This window comes from Lissotriton helveticus, chromosome 12 (genome assembly GCF_964261635.1).
Source record: "Lissotriton helveticus chromosome 12, aLisHel1.1, whole genome shotgun sequence".
In the NCBI taxonomy this organism is placed as follows: domain Eukaryota; kingdom Metazoa; phylum Chordata; class Amphibia; order Caudata; family Salamandridae; genus Lissotriton; species Lissotriton helveticus.
The window spans coordinates 670,908,949-670,928,885 of record NC_136073.1 but is presented as its reverse complement, the minus strand read 5'-3'; the positions used below and the strand labels follow the sequence as shown (position 1 = coordinate 670,928,885).

General features: G+C 48.0%; 1 protein-coding gene across 1 annotated transcript in view; it reads right to left on the bottom strand.

Moving 5' to 3' along the window:
- LOC144798410 (chymotrypsin B-like) overlaps nucleotides 1-19,937 on the bottom strand; it is an 84,504-nt gene that overhangs the window by 46,162 nt on the left and 18,405 nt on the right. The window contains exons 4-5 of the mRNA XM_078669273.1: nucleotides 19,730-19,811; nucleotides 6,841-7,021 (exon numbers count right to left, since the gene is read on the bottom strand). Of these exons, the coding sequence (XP_078525399.1) occupies nucleotides 6,841-7,021; nucleotides 19,730-19,811 (263 nt within the window). The remainder of the gene's footprint in view (nucleotides 1-6,840; nucleotides 7,022-19,729; nucleotides 19,812-19,937) is intronic.

Genomic DNA, 19,937 nt, shown 5'->3' with positions numbered 1-19,937 from the left:
GGTGAAAGCTCCCGCATATATGTGGCACCTGAGAAGTGGGCTATTTCCAGGGCCTTAATTGGGAGACAGCGAGTTCACGCCCTTTGACATCAGAGAGGGGATGTGAGCATAATGTGCAAATGAGAGAGCATCCTTTGATCAATACGTTTGGAAAAACAATATCCCTATCCAGCTAAATGATACATTGCTCACTTATTTTACCTTGCACATAATAGATACGCCTGCTGACTTGTATTTTACAGCTGTAATCAGACCCACTCTTATTAGAGGCACTCCATGAGTAGCTGTGACCTATTCTTGGAAATTCATGTGTATGTCAGGAGTATATCAAGAGTAAGTGCCAGCTACACATAGAAGGTATTTTGTAAATGTTACCCGTTGCTCTTAAATGTTGGTCTTGGATGTATAAAAAAAGCTTTATGCACATAAAGTTGACTGATACCATTCATCAAAATTTGATAGTACTGAAAAACGGGGAACAGCCATGACAACGCGGGGATTACCACGCAATGCCATTACAACGCGTGGATTACAACGACTTTCGCTGGAGGGCGCTGTTGGATAGGGAATAGTTTAATTTTCTATCCAACACCTTCCCTACAGTCAACGTGGGCTGGAGTTGGAATAGAAAATGAAACTATTCCACTATCCAGGGCCCTTCAGCGAAAGTCGTTGTAGCGACTTTCATTGTAATCCCCGCGTTGTAATGGCACGCGTGGTAATACCACGAGTTGTCATGACATACAACCCTGAAAAACGCTTTGCAAGTGATTTAGATGGTTCTTAATTAAGGGTTTGGGTGTTTAACCCAAGGAGAGCTTTAGAAAATGAGGGCGAGATTAGATATTTGACTTTAAATCACAGCTGGCATTATCATTATTTAGTGCATGCAAGAATTTTAAGCCCACGTTATAGGGGATTCGGTGACTGTCCTCATGGGATGTTTAGAAAATGTGGTCAAACAGCTTATTTTATAGCATATTGGTCAACTAACGTGATTTAGGGAATGCCTTACATTGAGCTCTGGGTTACTTTCTCATGACTGTTTGGAAAAAGAAGTGGCAAATGCTGCACTTAAATCACATTGAGGCCCAATACCATTAGTCGAAACTTGCCATTGTGTTGAAACCTCTTACTATGGAAACTTGCCTTGCAGTCCATCTAGCAGTGGTTAAGCAGATACATCTATGCATGCACCTTTTCCATGACAGTTTTTACATTGCCCAAGAACATTATTTACTGCCATACTAGTTTCCACATTGCCCCTTTAACGCAATGCTTGCCATGATCCCTTCTATATTGTACGAGTAGAGAATATGTTGTTCCAGTAAGATAGCACAGTAGGTGTAGTGGCCACATACGATACTGTAGGACACAAGTTTCAATCCTTGCAAGGCTCACTGCGTCTTTCCCAGGTTGATCAAGAGTATCAGAATATTGGAATGTTGAGCGCTCCATTGAAGACAATAGAGTGTTTTGGGCTTCTAATGGCTGGTAGAAGCCCAGAGAGCAACATTCCAATGTTATTTTCATTTCACAGCTGTTACTGTGAACAAAGGCCTCTTGGAGCCTGAGAGGATTTAAACCCCCTTAGGCTCCGAGAGGCCTTTGTTTTTACAAATTAGAACATTCTCCCCTCTAGGGGCGGAATGCTCCAATAGCCTTAGAGCCATCCGTAGCGGGCTCTAACAGGATGTTCAGGAAAACCCATAATCCACCCATATAATGCTTCCCCGATTCAAGGTGGCTTTTTTTCTTTGTTAACATTTTTTTTGTTTACAAAGCCACTCAAATCGGGCTTTATGTGGCTTAATAAATACCAAAATAGTTTTTGCGTTGGGATGCGTCAAAAAAGTGATGCAACCCTGGTACAAATTCTTAGTAAATCTGGTCTTAGTATCTCAGAAAATCTGGTCCTTCACTGCCTTAATGCCACTAAAGTAGGACAGTACGAACTGACAAGTTGAAGCAATCGAAAACCGAATAGGGCAGCGGTTCTTAACTGGTGGTCTGGGGACTCTTATGGGTCCGCGACTGCTTAGAAAATTAAATATTATTAAAAACTGAATAAAATGTATATAAATAAAGAAGAAAAATTGAAAATGTTGAAAGTTTCATAAATGTGAATGAATTTGAAATTGGAGGCTAATAATTATATTGGTGACCTCAGTATGATTCATGGAAGCAGTGCAAATGCGTCAAACAGAATATTGTATGGACGATGTGTGCAGTTGAATTTAAAAAAGTTACAACCTGCCCATTAAAATGAAAATTTTGATTTTGTTTTCATATTTATATGTGATTTTAACGAAATATTTAATCATTTGTGTATTTGAGGAATGCTTGTTTCTGTATTTTTAAAAAAAATATTTCGAGGTTCAAATCAATGAATTGGTTAAGTCCAGTTCCCAGCTTCCATTAATGACTTAGTTGGGGTTCCCGGAACCCAATAATGATTGAGTGGGGGTCCTCAGAAGTCAAACGGCTAAGAAATACTGAAATAAAGCATTAACCATTGAGCCCCCCTCAATATACCATAAGATTTTTTAGATCATATTGATTTAAGAAAGCACACCAAAGTATTTTAGGAATCCAATAACCTCTTTTCGTGGGTCTCTCCTAATCAAAAGATCAAGAAGAGCTTATTTGCCAATTAACCGAAACAATTTAACGTGTGTTTGTGGTAAGGAGATGTATAATCAACTAAGGGCCATAAAAACAAAAACTATAAAAAGATATTTAGGAAACAAGTCTTATTTGTTTAATGATAAAAGATGGATTGAAATTATTGATCTGTTAGGCAATGTAGATTAGGAAGCTTTTCGGATCTAGTGAACAACTTGGAAGGGAAAATGGCTAGACATAATTGTAATCTGGTTTAAGTAGGAGGCAAGGTGCAACATGCAAGTAGTCATTGATACTTTAACTGGCACAGCATGCAACCTCATTGATGATCATACTCTTATTATCCGTCTTTTTTTAGGATCAAATGGCCTCTGCCACAGCATGGAATCTCATTAAAGACAATGTGCTTATTACTGGTATTTCTTAGGATCAAATGGCCTCACGGCTGCGGATAGGTTTGTTGAGGGACTCGAGAGTCGCTGGGTCCAATGGAGGGGCAATTAGTATAATTTTGAAAAGACTCTAAGCTCTGCTCTTTAATTTCTGCTTTGCAGTTGGATCAGCAGCGGCCCGTGCAGGCAAGAGCGGTGGGGCTGGGTTGGGGGGGAGGGATTTCGACAGACGAAGACGAGGGAAAATGAATTAGTTATTTAATATTCCCTTGTGGTCATCAGTTGAATCTCCCCCCACACCCGGCCTCACTGCCCCAACGCTCTTTCCTGCACGGGCCGCTCCTGAGTTAGATGTATGCTTTACTCTCGGCGTGGTTCAGCCCTCCTTTTCCTCTTGAAAAAAGGAAAGTGAATAACTCAAATGCCCAGCTCACAGTTTCCTCACACTTCTGGACTGGGAAGCGAAGTACTATGCACAAATATTATTCAAAGATCTGAAAGCTTGGTCAGAAAGTCCCTGCTATCAAAGTGGATTCTTCCCGGTGAGCAAAACTTCCATCTTTGCTCAGTTGTGTTAAGAATGTTGGAGTTTCTGTAAATAACAAACTCCCCTAAACCGACCAAGCTAATGCTGTGCCTTCCTTGGCTTTTTTAGCATTGACAATGATCATTTGTTGTTAAATTAATGTTGCCGCCCGGGTGAGAGCAGCTGGCTAATTGCAACAGACATGAATGTAACCTAATATGCGCCGCCATGTTGAGTTCGAACCAAGATGGCCGGCCTGTGACCTCATTAACAACGTTTCATTTTCTGTCATTGTTTGTCTGCACGGCTTTACCGTTATGAGTTGCTCTTTACAATTAATTCTGTAACACCTTGTGTTCAATGGTTTTTCGCCCACCTGCAAAAGATTTAATTAATTTTTTTCTGCTTGTGTCTAAACTAGGCCACTGGAGGCACATGGTGCTTTTCAGTTGTTTCTTCATAGTTCTAACTTGAAGCCATGTAGAGCTGTTCAATGGTTTCATGTGGTTTTGTCATATTGTTTGATCTATTACTGTTACAATGATTGTAATTAATCGCTGCAAGAAACGTCATTGGCGCGAGAATACACTTTACCCTACAATATGTGTACATGTAGGACGCCCCAGGCTTATATTCCGTTGAGAATAATTTAGGCTTTGGCAGGGCACAAGTCCTAATAAAAAACAGGTGTGGGGGGACTAATCTAATTAATCAGTATGCAAGTGGCATCATGGCGCGTGACATCGCCACGCGTGAGGCACGTGACATCACAGCGCATGACATCACAAGAAGTGGCATCAATAGAAGTGACATCAAATCTTAAGCCCTCACATATATGTTTAGCAGGTCTATCGTGAGTACATTTGAGCACATTTCAAGTATACAGGGAAACTATCCTGATTTAGGCAGAAGATTAACACTTTTGTAAGATTCACATAAAAAAATATTGCCTTATGTCAGTGTAAACTTCCTCTACCCATAGTGCTTTAAACGAAAAAATAGTGTTATTTAAATTATTACAGCGCCTCCTCAGGGGTGGTATGCGCTTATATAAATGCTATTTATTTTGTACAAAATACTGGGAAAGAAAAACACATTTGACGTTCTTACCAGACCCTCCAGGATATCGCGATTTCATGATTTCGCGGTTTGCCGTGAAATCGGCACTTTTGTAAAAATGCCGTGATTTTTACAAAAGTGCCCGTGAAATCGGCACTTTTGTAGAAATCGCGCGGCATTTTTACAAAAGCTGCTATATCCTGGGGGGGTCTGACAGACCCCCCAGGATATAGCGGCATGGATTAGCAAATTTAGCGGCACAAAAATGGAAATTTAGCGGCAGAAATATGGAAATTTAGCGGCAATTTTGCGGGATTTTATGTGGCCATTTTTCCTACAACAAACACAGATATCTTAGTTTTTTTTAGTTATTTAGCAACATGAAGCTATGTATATTTGGTTTCTTTACAATGTAGACACTTTGTTTCCCTCGAGCGTGTGCTTCACAATTATGGGCTGCTGCAGTTTCACAGCAAATCTACAACTAGGAAGGAATATTTCTTTCCTGTCCATATTTTATTGTATCTTGCTCCCCGTCCCATCCTTCCCCTGTTGTTGCAACAAGGCCCCTTCTCGCCCGACCAACACAACGCTCTCTGCATGGAACCGCTCAGGGCTGTCATGGTCCGGCCGTATTGCGGCTGTCAAAATGACAATACTCCTGCCCATTCTTTTTATATTTCAGACCCTACCATTAACCCCATTGCCAGCGATCCTCCGTAACCTACAACTCGTCATTAACTGGTTCATCTGGAAAGGCAAGAATCTGCGTCTTCACCAACAACAACTTATCCGACCCAAATCGGAGGGAGGCAGGGGGTTTCTCCTGATCCCATGGTATTTCCAGGCTAAACAATTATGCTTTATTATGGAGAACCAAGAACGTGAACTTCCGGGGAAGGTGGGTGGTCTAAAAAAAGGTAAACATTAAAATGGAGCCCGAAAGACATGAGGACATGAGGCCGTCTGCCGCACAGACAAAGCGGACCCATGGAAACAGGGTTGGCGGTAGAACAGGCCTTAGTGGTAGCCCTCGCAGAGTCGAAGCCTAGCATTGAATGGCGCATCCATACTGTGCGCTGAGATGGGAGGGGTGGGCGGGGCCTTGAGGGGAAAGGGGGCCCTTCTGGAGCCGGTGAGGCCCATCTACCTGTCGGCCGATGCCCGCTCTCCTGCTGCGGTGGGTGAAGGCTCACAGCTACGGTAGGTTTCATGTCTAGCTGCGGCTAGCGTTTCCATGACCATTAAATGACATCACTCGGGTCGGAGGCTAAAGATAGCTCGCCATTCACGAAACGAGAGGCTACGTGTGTGTCTGGCCGTCACGTGTGGATCAATCCCTCCCCCCTCAGCCACCACCCGTCTCCCACCATGCCCAGAAGTGCAGTCCCTGAGGGAGGTGCAAGTCTGCGGGACAGCAGTATCCAGCTGATGGAAGTTTAGAATGGGCGACAGGTGGCACGTGGTCTCGATGTTGCCCCTCCTTACTTTCTAGGCATTATTGTTTCAGATAGCATTGCGTTCTTTACTGCGGAAAACTGCTCTATTTGGTAGAAAAAACATTTTCCAGTGTTACTTTATAGAACCAACACGTTCCTTCATTGTGCAAGCGTATCTCCTAAACCGAGCCTGAACCAAGTGAAAAGCTGCCTCTCTTAAGTATGTGTGAAGTGCTAACAAGGTGTGAGCCTTTGTTACCCCTCTGCTGCACTTGCTTCTAGGTGTAAGGCTCTTGACTGCTGCCAGCCAGGAGACTTGAACAAAAGGAGGCCTGATGACACCTCCAATTCAGCCTTTGTTAAGGCCTAGCAGGAGTTAGAAACAAGAGAGCCCCTCCCCACCTGCACATTGTTGCAGATCGAAAGCAGATAACAACGTGCAGGCGCTGCTGAAAGTGTCCCTGTGTTTGGAAATTACACCGGGACGAATTCAGCATCTTTTTTAGTGAGACCCAACATCTTGTCAGGGTGGTGTCCAACCTGTAAAAAAAAAGTGGGTGGACGCCGTCCACCCGTGGGTACCCCCCACTCGTGCCCTGGGCTTTGGTGATTGCACCAATGATGCAGAGAGTATTGTTGAGATAGATGGCCATTAGTAACACGTTATCTGCAGAATACAAAAAGCCAAGAGACCATAGCCGCGCGTGCTCCATGCAACCATGCAAACAAGCGGTTGTTATAGTTAGTACTGTTGCATGAGAGCACACTGGAGGCATGACAGCAGGAGTGATCTACTTACAGCTGGTGCTTGGCCGTCCCCAGCCTGTGGTCACACACTTCAGACCTCCGTGGAAGACATCTTCGGAGGCCGCCAGGCAGACGGGGGACACGTGGGCGGTCAGCTTGGCTGGAGAGGCCAGTTTCACCAGGGCTATGTCATTGTTGATGGTGGGCGGGTGCCAGTCTGGATGGGTGACAACCTGAGGGCGGAAGATGCAATGGTCAGCAGCCTTTCAAAGTGGTTCCAGTAAAGCAAGTCAGTCGTACACTCTTATAGAAGATGTGTCTGAAATACCAGCTTCTCTCGAGTGCTCACCCCTGGATGACAATGAATGGAGATTTGTGTTACAAATATACATATTTAATGTATTAATCTTTAAGTGGTATCTTGAACCGAAGTGAATGTATAGCGATGGACTCCTTGTTGCTACAGTCCCGCATGAGGCTCCATTGTAGGGTTTGGAAATGTCAAGAAGTACAGGACCCTAAAACAGTGCAGGACAGAAAAAATCTTAAATCTGTCCGGCAGAGGGCAGTTTAGAGCACAGAGTATTTTGGAATGATTAATCAGAATGTTTGCAAGTAACCACGCCTTGGGTGTTTGAAAAGGTGGGGTGAGAGCCTGAAGTGAGGACTAGTTGTGGCTGTTCCTTGTGGCGTTGAATGCATGTTGCAGTTTCTGTGGGTGGCCGGTGCCATGGGTGAGTGGCCGGCTGCCATGGGTGGGTGGCCGGTGCCATGGGTGGGTGGCCGGTGCCATGGGTGAGTGGCCGGTGCCATGGGTGAGTGGCCGGCTGCCATGGGTGGTTGGCCGGCTGCCATGGGTGGGTGGCCGGCTGCCATGGGCGGGTGGCCCGCTGGCCATGGGTGGGTGGCCAGCTGCCATGGGTGAGTGGCCGGCTGCCATGGGTGGGTGGCCGGTGCCATGGGTGGGTGGCCAGCTGCCATGGGTGGGTGGCTGGTGCCATGGGTGGGTGGCCGGTGCCATGGGTGAGTGGCCGGTGCCATGGGTGAGTGGCCAGCTGCCATGGGTGGGTGGCTGGTGCCATGGGTAAAGTAAAGTCCACATTTGTAAAGCGCACAATCACCCGTAAAGGTCTCTAGGCGCTGGGGGCCGTCGGGAAGATTAAGCGAGCTATTGCCCAGAGTCACATGGTGCTGGGCTAACCTGCCGCCGGAGTCGGGGATCGAACCGTGGTCCCCAGATTCCTGCTTCAGTCGCCCTGGCCGCGGCGCCACACCTCTCCGGGTGAGTGGCCGGCTGCCATGGGTGGGTGGCCGGTGCCATGGGTGAGTGTCCGGCTGCCATGGGTGGGTGGCCGTTGCCATGGGTGGGTGGCCGGGTGCCATGGGTGAGTGGCCGGCTGCCATGGGTGGGTGGCCGGTGCCATGGGTGAGTGGCCGGCTGCCATGGGTGGGTGGCCGGCTGCCATGGGTGAGTGGCTGGCTGCCATGGGTGGGTGGCCGGTGCCATGGGTGAGTGGCCGGCTGCCATGGGTGGGTGGCCGGCTGCCATGGGTGAGTGGCCGGCTGCTATGGGTGGGTGGCCGGTTGCATGGGTGGGTGGCCGGTGCCATGGGTGGGTGGCCGGTGCCATGGGTGAGTGGCCGGCTGCCATGGGTGGGTGGCCGGCAGCCATGGGTGGGTGGCCGGCTGCCATGGGTGGGTGGCCGGTGCCATGGGTGAGTGTCCGGCTGCCATGGGTGGGTGGCCGTTGCCATGGGTGGGTGGCTGGTGCCATGGGTGGGTGGGTGGTGCCATGGGTGGGTGGCTGGTGCCATGGGTGAGTGGCCGGCTGCCATGGGTGGGTGGCCGGTTGCCATGGGTGGGTGGCCGGTGCCATGGGTGAGTGGCCGGTGCCATGGGTGGGTGGCCGGCTGCCATGGGTGAGTGGCCGGCTGCCATGGGTGGGTGGCCGGTTGCATGGGTGGGTGGCCGGTGCCATGGGTGGGTGACTGGTGCCATGGGTGAGTGGCCGGTGCCATGGGTGAGTGGCCGGCTGCCATGGGTGGGTGGCCGGCTACCATGGGTGGGTGGCCGGTGCCATGGGTGAGTGTCCGGCTGCCATGGGTGGGTGGCCGTTGCCATGGGTGGGTGGCCGGTGCCATGGGTGGGTGGCTGGTGCCATGGGTGAGTGGCCGGCTGCCATGGGTGTGTGGCCGGTGCCATGGGTGGGTGGCCGGTGCCATGGGTGAGTGGCCGGTGCCATGGGTGAGTGGCCGGCTGCCATGGGTGGTTGGCCGGCTGCCATGGGTGGGTGGCCGGCTGCCATGGGCGGGTGGCCCGCTGGCCATGGGTGGGTGGCCAGCTGCCATGGGTGAGTGGCCGGCTGCCATGGGTGGGTGGCCGGTGCCATGGGTGGGTGGCCAGCTGCCATGGGTGGGTGGCTGGTGCCATGGGTGGGTGGCCGGTGCCATGGGTGAGTGGCCGGTGCCATGGGTGAGTGGCCAGCTGCCATGGGTGGGTGGCTGGTGCCATGGGTGAGTGGCCGGCTGCCATGGGTGGGTGGCCGGTGCCATGGGTGAGTGTCCGGCTGCCATGGGTGGGTGGCCGTTGCCATGGGTGGGTGGCCGTTGCCATGGGTGGGTGGCCGGGTGCCATGGGTGAGTGGCCGGCTGCCATGGGTGGGTGGCCGGTGCCATGGGTGAGTGGCCGGCTGCCATGGGTGGGTGGCCGGCTGCCATGGGTGAGTGGCTGGCTGCCATGGGTGGGTGGCCGGTGCCATGGGTGAGTGGCCGGCTGCCATGGGTGGGTGGCCGGCTGCCATGGGTGAGTGGCCGGCTGCCATGGGTGGGTGGCCGGTTGCATGGGTGGGTGGCTGGTGCCATGGGTGGGTGGCCGGTGCCATGGGTGAGTGGCCGGCTGCCATGGGTGGGTGGCCGGCAGCCATGGGTGGGTGGCCGGCTGCCATGGGTGGGTGGCCGGTGCCATGGGTGAGTGTCCGGCTGCCATGGGTGGGTGGCCGTTGCCATGGGTGGGTGGCCGGTGCCATGGGTGGGTGGGTGGTGCCATGGGTGGGTGGCTGGTGCCATGGGTGAGTGGCCGGCTGCCATGGGTGGGTGGCCGGTGCCATGGGTGAGTGGCCGGCTGCCATGGGTGGGTGGCCGGCTGCCATGGGTGAGTGGCTGGCTGCCATGGGTGGGTGGCCGGTGCCATGGGTGAGTGGCCGGCTGCCATGGGTAAGTGGCCGGCTGCCATGGGTGGGTGGCCGGTGCCAGGGGTAGGTGGCCGGTGCCATGGGTGAGTGGCCGGCTGCCATGGGTGGGTGGCCGGTGCCATGGGTGAGTGGCCGGTGCCATGGGTGAGTGGCCGGCTGCCATGGGTGGGTGGCCGGCTGCCATGGGTGAGTGGCCGGCTGCCATGGGTGGGTGGCCGGTTGCATGGGTGGGTGGCCGGTGCCATGGGTGGGTGACTGGTGCCATGGGTGAGTGGCCGGTGCCATGGGTGAGTGGCCGGCTGCCATGGGTGGGTGGCCGGCTGCCATGGGTGGGTGGCCGGTGCCATGGGTGAGTGTCCGGCTGCCATGGGTGGGTGGCCGTTGCCATGGGTGGGTGGCCGGTGCCATGGGTGGGTGGCTGGTGCCATGGGTGAGTGGCCGGCTGCCATGGGTGTGTGGCCGGTGCCATGGGTGAGTGGCCGGCTGCCATGGGTGGGTGGCCGGCTGCCATGGGTGAGTGGCTGGCTGCCATGGGTGGGTAGCCAGTGCCATGGGTGAGTGGCCGGCTGCCATGGGTGGGTGGCCGGCTGCCATGGGTGAGTGGCCGGCTGCCATGGGTGGGTGGCCGGTGCCATGGGTGGGTGGCTGGCTGCCATGGGTGGGTGGCCGGTTGCATGGGTGGGTGGCCGGTGCCATGGGTGGGTGGCCGGTGCCATGGGTGAGTGGCCGGTGCCATGGGTGAATGGCCAGCTGCCATGGGTGGGTGGCTGGTGCCATGGGTGGGTGGCCGGTGCCAGGGGTGGGTGGCCGGTGCCATGGGTGAGTGGCCGGCTGCCATGGGTGGGTGGCCGGTGCCATGGGTGAGTGGCCGGCTGCCATGGGTGGGTGGCCGGTGCCATGGGTGGGCGGCGGGTGCCATGGGTGGGTGGCCGGTGCCATGGGTGAGTGGCCGGCTGCCATGGGTGGGTGGCCGGCTGGCCATGATGACAGACTGTACGGAACTGATGATAGCAGCAAAGCTGAGACCTGCGGCTGTGGTGGCAAGCTCTTTGTCTTGACTCAGTCACATCTCTAGGCCCTGAAGCTGTGGCGATGCAGAGATACAAGCCATGGCAGGCTGAGGAGGAGCACCATTGATTGCTGTGCCCTCTCTGATCTTTTGGGAGCCAGAGAAAGCGACTTGGGTTTGTCCTTGGAGAGGTGCAAGTGTGGCTTGTGGGCCCTGTGGTTGCCCTATTGCACTCTACCTCTGTGCTGGTGCCCGCTTGCCCACACGCTTCCTTCTTTGAAATTCCAACATCTGCCTCTTTTTATTACGTCATCGCCTGTATCTTTTGTTCTTGAATACTTTGATCAGTTTGAATATTGCTAAATGGTGTTAATCATTCATCAACCTCTAGGGTGCTACAAAGCAGTGGTGGGAGAGGTAGGGAGGGGGCCTGAGTGAGACACTGAGTACTGTGGAGTTCTCTGTAGGTCCGTCTACTCTTGACTGTCAATGGCTGGGAGTGGGTGTCGGGGTTCAGGGCAGCAGGAGTCCACTGCCTTTTCCAGTTTGTAGGGACTGTTTGCAACACAATGACTTCTTGTCTCCTTTTGAAGTACGACATCAGGTCAGTCAGTCAGAAAAGCTTTATTCGGCACAAATTATGTGAGCCATAAAAGCACAAAATATTACTATAAATTATTACAGTGTTATTAAAATCATAAGTCTCCTAAAAGCAAAATTTACACGGTACCAAGGCAGTTAAAGTAAAACATAAAACATGATTAAAATAGAATTATACACAGATGTCATGCAGAAATACACCAAATCAAATAATAAACGTGTGGTTAAAATTGAGTTCTACTGACACTGTTTACACTTAACCATGAAACCCTAACAGTATCACCAGTAAAACAAAGCAAGACATTTAAATTTTGCACATTAACTCTGATTAAGTTTTCGGGTTTCCTGAATCATCTAAGAAAGCTCTAATGCAGAATACTGTTTAAAGAAACAGGGCAACCCTACAGCATACTCTTGCATCCTCTAGTCCAAACAAAACTTAAAAATGAGGATAAATAATTCTCTCCTGTACAAATAATGGTTTAAGAAGAGATTAGCGGGGATCAGGTACTGTTTATGAAAAAGTGCTATGTACTGAGTGGACATTCCCGATCGGTTATCAGAGGGACATTTTCTAGTAATTTTGCCCCAACTCAAATTTTTGGGGAATGCAATCATCAGGTGTATCTGGATAATAATACATGTGATGAGAGGGAACTTGATTAATGAGGTGATTACAATTTTTAATAAAGTATGTTTTAATGGTAGAATGCAATGGGCCCAGATTGATCAATTTGGCAACTTCAGATTTCCCAATACTGCTTTATGCCAGTGGTTTACTTATAATGCTTCCAACTCCGATTGGCATGAGAGAATTCATTAATGAAATTGCCATTTATTGCAATATTATTTTGAATATTGATTCATTCTCAAAAAATCACAAATTGTAGTGGGCAGCATTTGGAATTTCTTATCACTGAAACAGTTGTTTAATGCAAACATATTATCAGTTGTGGTATATGGCTCTGAGATACGAGGTGGGTTGTGAAACTACCATATTCACATTGTCAAAGGTACATTTTGGAGCTGCGCATTGGCTCTCTTTAAAGCAACTGCCTCTGTACAACTTATAAACCTTGAGTTATGTGTGCAAGGTATGTCTTTCATGGTGCTGAGAAGCTCTATGGGGCTTTATTTTCAGTCAATCAATCAATCAAGGGATTTGTAGAGCGCGCTACAGACCCGTTAGGGTCTCAAGGCGCTTGGGGGGGGTCGGGTCGCTACTGCTCGAAGAGCCAGGTCTTGAGTTGCTTCCTGAAGGCGAGATGGTCCTGTGTCAGCCGGAGGTGGGTGGGAAGGGAGTTCCATGTCTTGGCTGCCAGGTAGGAGAAGGATGTTCCTCCGGCGGTGGCTTTGCGAATACGCCGGCAGTCATTCTTTAGGTGAATGGTAAGTAGTTTATTGTACTTTAATTGTTCAGTAATAATCATAGTCCATGAAAATACATTTTTCTTTGATTTGGTTTATGATTATGACCAGCCGAGCCTAACGAAATAGAAGTTAGGAAATTATTGAGTAGAAGAACTTCTTAAAGGGTCCGCATACCCTTACGGAATAATAAAAAAAAATGGTGAAATGGTTGGGTGCATTTGTACTCTAGCAGACATGATTATAATGCACAAAATAAATATACACCCTGAATTCCATGAATACAAGGGTACGGTCTACACATAGTGAAAGAATATGTTTCCCTGAAACAGTTGTAATGAGGTAAGAAACCAATAAATATTTGTTTGTGCTAGCGCAAGGTTAATTATGTTATCAGACATTGGCATGGAGATGTGAAGGACTTTAGCTGGTGTGGCTCTGCATATGGCAGTGATGAGGAAACTCTAGGCTGTATTTGTAGTGTGGCGATAGGGCGCGGTATCAAACATGGCGGACAGCCAGTCCGCCTACTCCGAGTGCTGTTGACTTTAACCCCTTCGATGCTTGTGACGGAACGGTTCCGTCACGAGCGCCGGTTGGGCTGTGCTAATGACGGAACCGTTCCGTCACGGCCACGCCCGTCTTTTAGAACCTTCAGCACAGCGCGAAAATTCACGCCGCGCACTTGTAATATGCCCGACAGGATATCTGCCACCCCAGGGGTGGCTCTAGGCTCATGGTGGCCCTGGGCAGGGAGCGTAGGTAGGGGGCCCTGGAAGAGGGGGTCCGGGCGGGGCGGAGTGTGGAGGCCAGTGAAGAGGGGGGGGGGGGTGTCAGGGTGTTTGGAAGTGGAACAGAGCCGGAGGCCGCCAAATCCCTGCCAGGGGCCGCCACGCAAATATGTATCCATCCTCAGAGGATATTATATTAAGCATATACATTGGCCTGGCGGCCCCTGGGGTTTGGCGGCCCTGTGCAGGTGCACAGCTTGCACATGCCTAAGGCCGCCCCTGGCCACCCTTTATAACAGACACTCCGTGCATCAAACTGAAAATTATCCCCTTGCCTCCTGTTTTGACGAGTCGCGTTTTATATGAAGATGTCAGAAATGAGACACCCTGTGCTTCAATGAGAATGCCATCATTTTGGACTATGAAAGAATCCTGGAAATTACTAACATTGTATTACACCAATTAGCCTTGGTGACATTTTTTGTTACAAAATGGGTAACAGATGAAAGTACAGACTCCAAAAACACCTGTTGAAAAAATAGGGGCTCTATCAGAGATCCCAGACTTAGATGAGTATTGAAGACCCAGAATTCTTGTGTGTAGTTCGGGGCCTTTGAACCATGTTCCAAAGGAACACAGTCCAGTGGAAGGGAATGTGATACAAGAGGGAAAATTGGGAAGAAAAGAAAGGGCATAGAATAAAGTGATGTAGGATCAGTGCAGCAAACAATATTAGATTACATATACGTTATGTTATCTTAATCTTGTGTTATGTTAGTAAAATTTGTTACGTGCCTCATCACCCTGAGAGGGGTATCCTGACAAAGAGAAGTTTCAGTGCTTTGTGTGGGATTAACGTCGGGCCTTGATTAAAAGATGCAGCTGACACAGCCCTGGGGCTTATTTACAAGCCCCTTGAGCAGCTGGTAAGTCACTTTTTCCTATATTAAAAATAAGCCCCCATAGTAAATAGGCCCCCTTGTTTTTAGTTGTTTTCTTAACAAAGAAAAGCTCACAACCATACAGAGATTCCAAGGAAGGAAGTTCCAATGGTAAGCCGCCCGGTAGGAAAAAGATCGCCCACGTTCTCGAGCCCCAATAATTGTGTGCTACAGCCTGATTAGTGGATCTGAAGGCTCTTGTCAACCTTTAGAACCAGAATGCGCTTCATAGGTATAAAGAGACTGATGAATAAAGGGCTATATGTGTGTGGCATAGTACATTAAAGACAGCCTGTTCACAAACAAGCAGACTGTGGATTGAGCATATCAGTTGATGGAGACCTAAGAGGAAGATTGCACACCAGGCGAGGTGCAGTGTTCTGAACAGTTTGAAGTTGAGCAGAAATATAGTCTGTCATGTCTAAATACAGCGCATTACCATAGTCTAACTAGCTTGTGATAAGAGCCTGTATGATAGTTTTTCGGTATTGCATTAGAGGCCAGGTAAGGACTTGCAAAGCATTTGCAAAATCCCATCGCATGTCCCTCAGACTGATTGAAACTGCTCTTTCTTGGAAAAAGTGTTATCCAAAATAATGCACAGATATCTAGCTGTTTTTCAGGAATAGGGGCCAAGATCACTAGGCCACAGCGTGTCTGACCAGATGGAATCTGACCTGCCAAGCAAGATGACCTTGAGCTTCTTGCCATTTAGTATGAAAGAGTTGCCCCTCATCCATATGGCCACTTCACCAAGGCAATAAAAGAACCTTTGTCTCCTTGCTTCAACATTGTCCTCAACAGATATTACCAGTTGCGTGTCATCTGCATAGGATATAATGTTGAGGCCGTACATTCTCAACATAGGTTCCAAAGGGGCCATATAATATGTTAGGACTAAGAGACAACCTTTGTGAGACACAGCAGTTGATGAGAGCAGGATTAGACTTAAATGATGGCAGATGGATGGATTGATTTCTCTCCGACAGAAAGGACAACAACCTTTTTGAAACAGAAAGGAAACAGCAAAACCATACAAACACTGAATAGTGTATGTGATGCACCTTCCTCAAGCCTTAAAGTAAAGGCTGAACTCATATAGTCTCCTCTTTAAAGTGGAATGCAACATCATATCAAAGACCGCACACACATCAATTAAAATGATGGCCCCTGGCCTGCCCTCATGAAGACTTGACATGATGTCCTTGGTGGCCAGCAGGACATGACCATGCTATAATCCACCCTGGAGCCTGATGGGGAGGGATCTAGCTGGGTAGTTTTCTCTAAACAAAAGGACAGCTGGGAGTTGATTAGCTTCTCAAGAATTTTTGCTGGAGATGGGAACTGGGAAATAGGCCTGAAGTTGGACAAATCAGATGGTTCATTTGAAGGCTTTTTAGGTAGAGGGAGCCTGTTCGCATGTTTCTAGATGGCCAGGTAAACCGCTGAGTAAATGGTTAAGGGAAATAAATCTGTCATGTAAGCCCTGAAAAAAGAAGCATTAGAAAAGATAATGTGATCGGCACAAGGGTCCTCTGGAGAACCAGACCGTATAAGTTGTATAACCTTTTCCATTTCCAGAGTAGTGATGGAATCAAAATGAGCCAACGAATGCTTCAGATTGAGAGGAGGTGTACCTGAAGGTGGAGCAATGAGTCCACGTTAGGACGAGGAGCAACGCTTGGCTGCTAAAAGTGCACCAGGGCTATGAGAGAGCAGAATTGCACCACTTCGTTGTAGAAATAGAGCTGTTCTGCTCTCTCCAGTTCACACAACACAGCACAGCAATTTTGCTTGGTGCCCTGCATTGTTTCAACTCTTTGTAAATCTGGGGACAAGTTTCTCTATTAAGAGCTGATCATTACACGCTAATGAAATCCCCAATTTGTCCATGACTAGGAAGGTTCAAAGGGAGAGTGAGACTTTAAAGAAGATAGTGAAAGAGATCTTGACTGTGAACTCCCAAGGGAGATAGAAAAGAAGACCTTGAGGTTGAGTGGCACCGAGACCCTTCAAAACAGAAAGTGAGTGTGCGTAAGCTCTGAAAAAAAAGAGAAATGCTGAATGTGAAAAAACTGGTGAGACTTGAATGTGAGAAAGACCGCAAGATAGACTACAAAGGACACCTTTACTGTTAACCCGGAGAGCATCCGAGAGGCACACAGTGAATGAGATTGAAACTACTTCAGATCATAAAACTTGATGTGCCTTCACTACACGAGGTCATAGCGAGATACCAGGGCTACAATAAAATCAGAATACTGGGTATAAGATACCCATACACTCGTGCATTCAGGGCAGGGCACACACCAGTATCCCATGCACAGGACATTCACATCCCACCAGAAATCAATCCTAGCATCAGACACCAGATTCTATTGCCTATCAAATGACTTAATCTAACAAACACTATTTCAGATACAAATTGTGTTGTTTCATTTCTTTCTACAATTCCAGTTTTACAACCTCTGATTGCAAGCTATTGAAAAAGCCTCCTTCCATAATATTTGAAAATCTTGCATGAATGTCTTATCTTGATTTAAAATTTGAAATTGTTTCCTCTTCATTCTTTAGAATGACCTCCCATTTGTATCTCCATCTTCTTTGCCTCCTCTCTGAGTCTTTAGTCTGCTCTTAGTTGCATGCCTTATTCAATGTTATTGTGTCACTACAAATTGTCTACTCCTCATTAAAAAATTACAACCTACCCTTCTCTAAAACTATATCCATGTAATCTATCAATATTTAATCTCCCTCATCCTCTTGGTTCACCCGACAAACCATTGCCCCTACTAATGATCCCACCCAAGTACTATTAATTGAACCTACCCAAACTGGAGCAAATGCATGGAATGATTTCCTTGTGAGCATAGGACTAGTCCCAATAACCAACAATAATCAATAACCACTGGATTAACCACTAACCGTGGACAACAAAATACAACTGTCCCGTTGTTTTTCATGAGGATTATTTGCAACTGACTCTTACATTTTTCTCCTTACATGTTCCTGCTGTATCATACCTTCCTCACATTCTGTCTTGCTGGTGAATGAAGATCTACTTAGTTTAGAATTACAGGGCTAGATGTAGGTAAAAGCCTGCCTACATCTGGCCACAGTCTTTTCTACTTACTCCTTATTGGAGCCCTATTCCGAGAGCACTAATGGGTTTGTGACTGTATTGGAGATATGTGAAGACTTTTGATTGGTTGGTGGAGAGCGGAGGCCTTCTCTAGACGGGGTCTTCGTTAAACACCCAGGATTTGGTCGCTGACTTCATCAACTGCTCTTTAGCACAAACTGCATTTCAAGCTTTCTTTATCGTCCTTTACCTTTTTACTTGCACTACTTCCTTTAATCGTAGGTAGAGGGAATCTTAGCCAGAGATGAAGGGTGGTAGACTCCTTCTACTTTAAGGATCATCTGCAACCAGCAAGGATGGGTGCTGGGATTCCAGCTTCATTCATGCTAAATATCTGGAAATAGCATGATGTGGAGTTGTCTTCTCTTGATGCAGTTTCTTCATAGCTTGTCCCCTTAGGATTAGAATGACTTATTTCTATTTCCTCAATAGATTCTTCCAATATTTCTGTTGCTTCTGCTCAGACTCTAAACCTTTGTTAGCATGCCTGGATTTTCTATATCTTATTGGTTCTTAGACTCTCCTATATTATTTTCTTGTTTTACATCTTTCAGGGCCCGGACAACATATTATGAGGGGTGAATACTTATTTAATTTTTCCAGCCTTTTCTCTTACAGTACTTCCAACTCCTTTCATGTTAACAGTGCCCCCTAATGACATAGGGGTAAGTTTATTTATACACCTACTACCTTTTTTATGAAGAGGTGACTCACTAATAGGGCAGTGTTTTTATCTCATCCTTTTCTTATCTTTAATCTAAACCTCCCCCTTGCTTCTTATACCTAGCCTAATCGAGATTAGTACCCTGGATACTCTGGTTATGTGTATATATTCTCCACAGACTTTAACTCCTTTTTTATAGGGCCGAAATACTTTTTTATGCTATGCAGTTAATGTTGGAGTCTCCTGATGGTCTATGTCCTCAAGCTGTGTCTGTGACTCTTCAAGCTCCAATGGTGCTCTCTGGGGCTTTCTGGCAATGGCAGAAGCAACACTCTGCACCCGGACTTCAGAGAGGGCTGTCCCAAGAGACTGCTCACGCTCGTCTGCGATTCCACGGGAAGCTGTACCACTTGACACATCAGCCACGCACTGCGACCATCACTGCAGCCATCTTCATCCGAGCTTCTTTGTCCTTTTCATTCCTTTCTGCTACCATTCTTCTCCCCATCTCTCTTCACAGGGAAAGTCTCGGGGCACTGAAAACCATAGACATGACAAGCACACACGGGTAGCCAGAACAGCACGCTAGGTGATGAGTATAAGATTAGCCCTTTAGCAACTTAAGATGCTGTGGCTGTACTTATAGGTACGTTTTCAAACATGAAAGCTGTGCTTGAACACTTCAATTCTCCAACAGCATCGGCTCTTTGGTTAGTTCAAAAGCAAACTCCATTCCCAAACATGGGCAGAAATGAAGCATCAAGCTGGTTTCTGACTCGCCTCACTGCCACCCCTCCCTTAAATCGGAGTACTTCTTTGAACACCAGTCCAACTTCAGACACATCGATGCCTTTCAAGAATCAGTAGAACAGGAGAGCAAGCGATGTTTCAGATATGACGAGGAGAGATGGTATTCAAGGGGAAGCAGTGTGCTCAAAGGAATGAAGCAAAGAGAATATTTAATCAACTCTAGCACAAGATGTAAGTAACCTCTATGGAATCCATGTTGAAGCTAGACATAACAAACCAACCAAACTTAGGATGTGTGGAAATCAGTTTTATCTTCTTTGAAGTGCTCTTCAACAAAAAGGAGTCCTTAGAATCCAGCTCTACAAGCCCCACAAAGACTAATAATGCAAGTACAAATACCAAGTAAATACTTTTCTTACCGTTAGGTAAAACAGTGATATGCTCAACTGAGACAAGGTTCACATGCACAGAGAGGTCAAAGATCAAAGACTGTCCAATAAACACTGTCTGAGCAGGTTTGGAGGAGTCACTGGTGAAGTCTCATACCTTGACAATACCAATGACCTGGACATCTTCTTCATCGGAGCTTCTGTTCTGTTCACCCAGCACAGCCACATCATTACCCACTCTGTAAGATCAACAGCAGAAGAGTTTAAGATCAGGTCACCCAAGTCTGGCATCAACAGTGTACATGATATAGGTATTAAACTACAAATGATAGTTAAAAATCACTAACCTACCATAAGGACAAAAA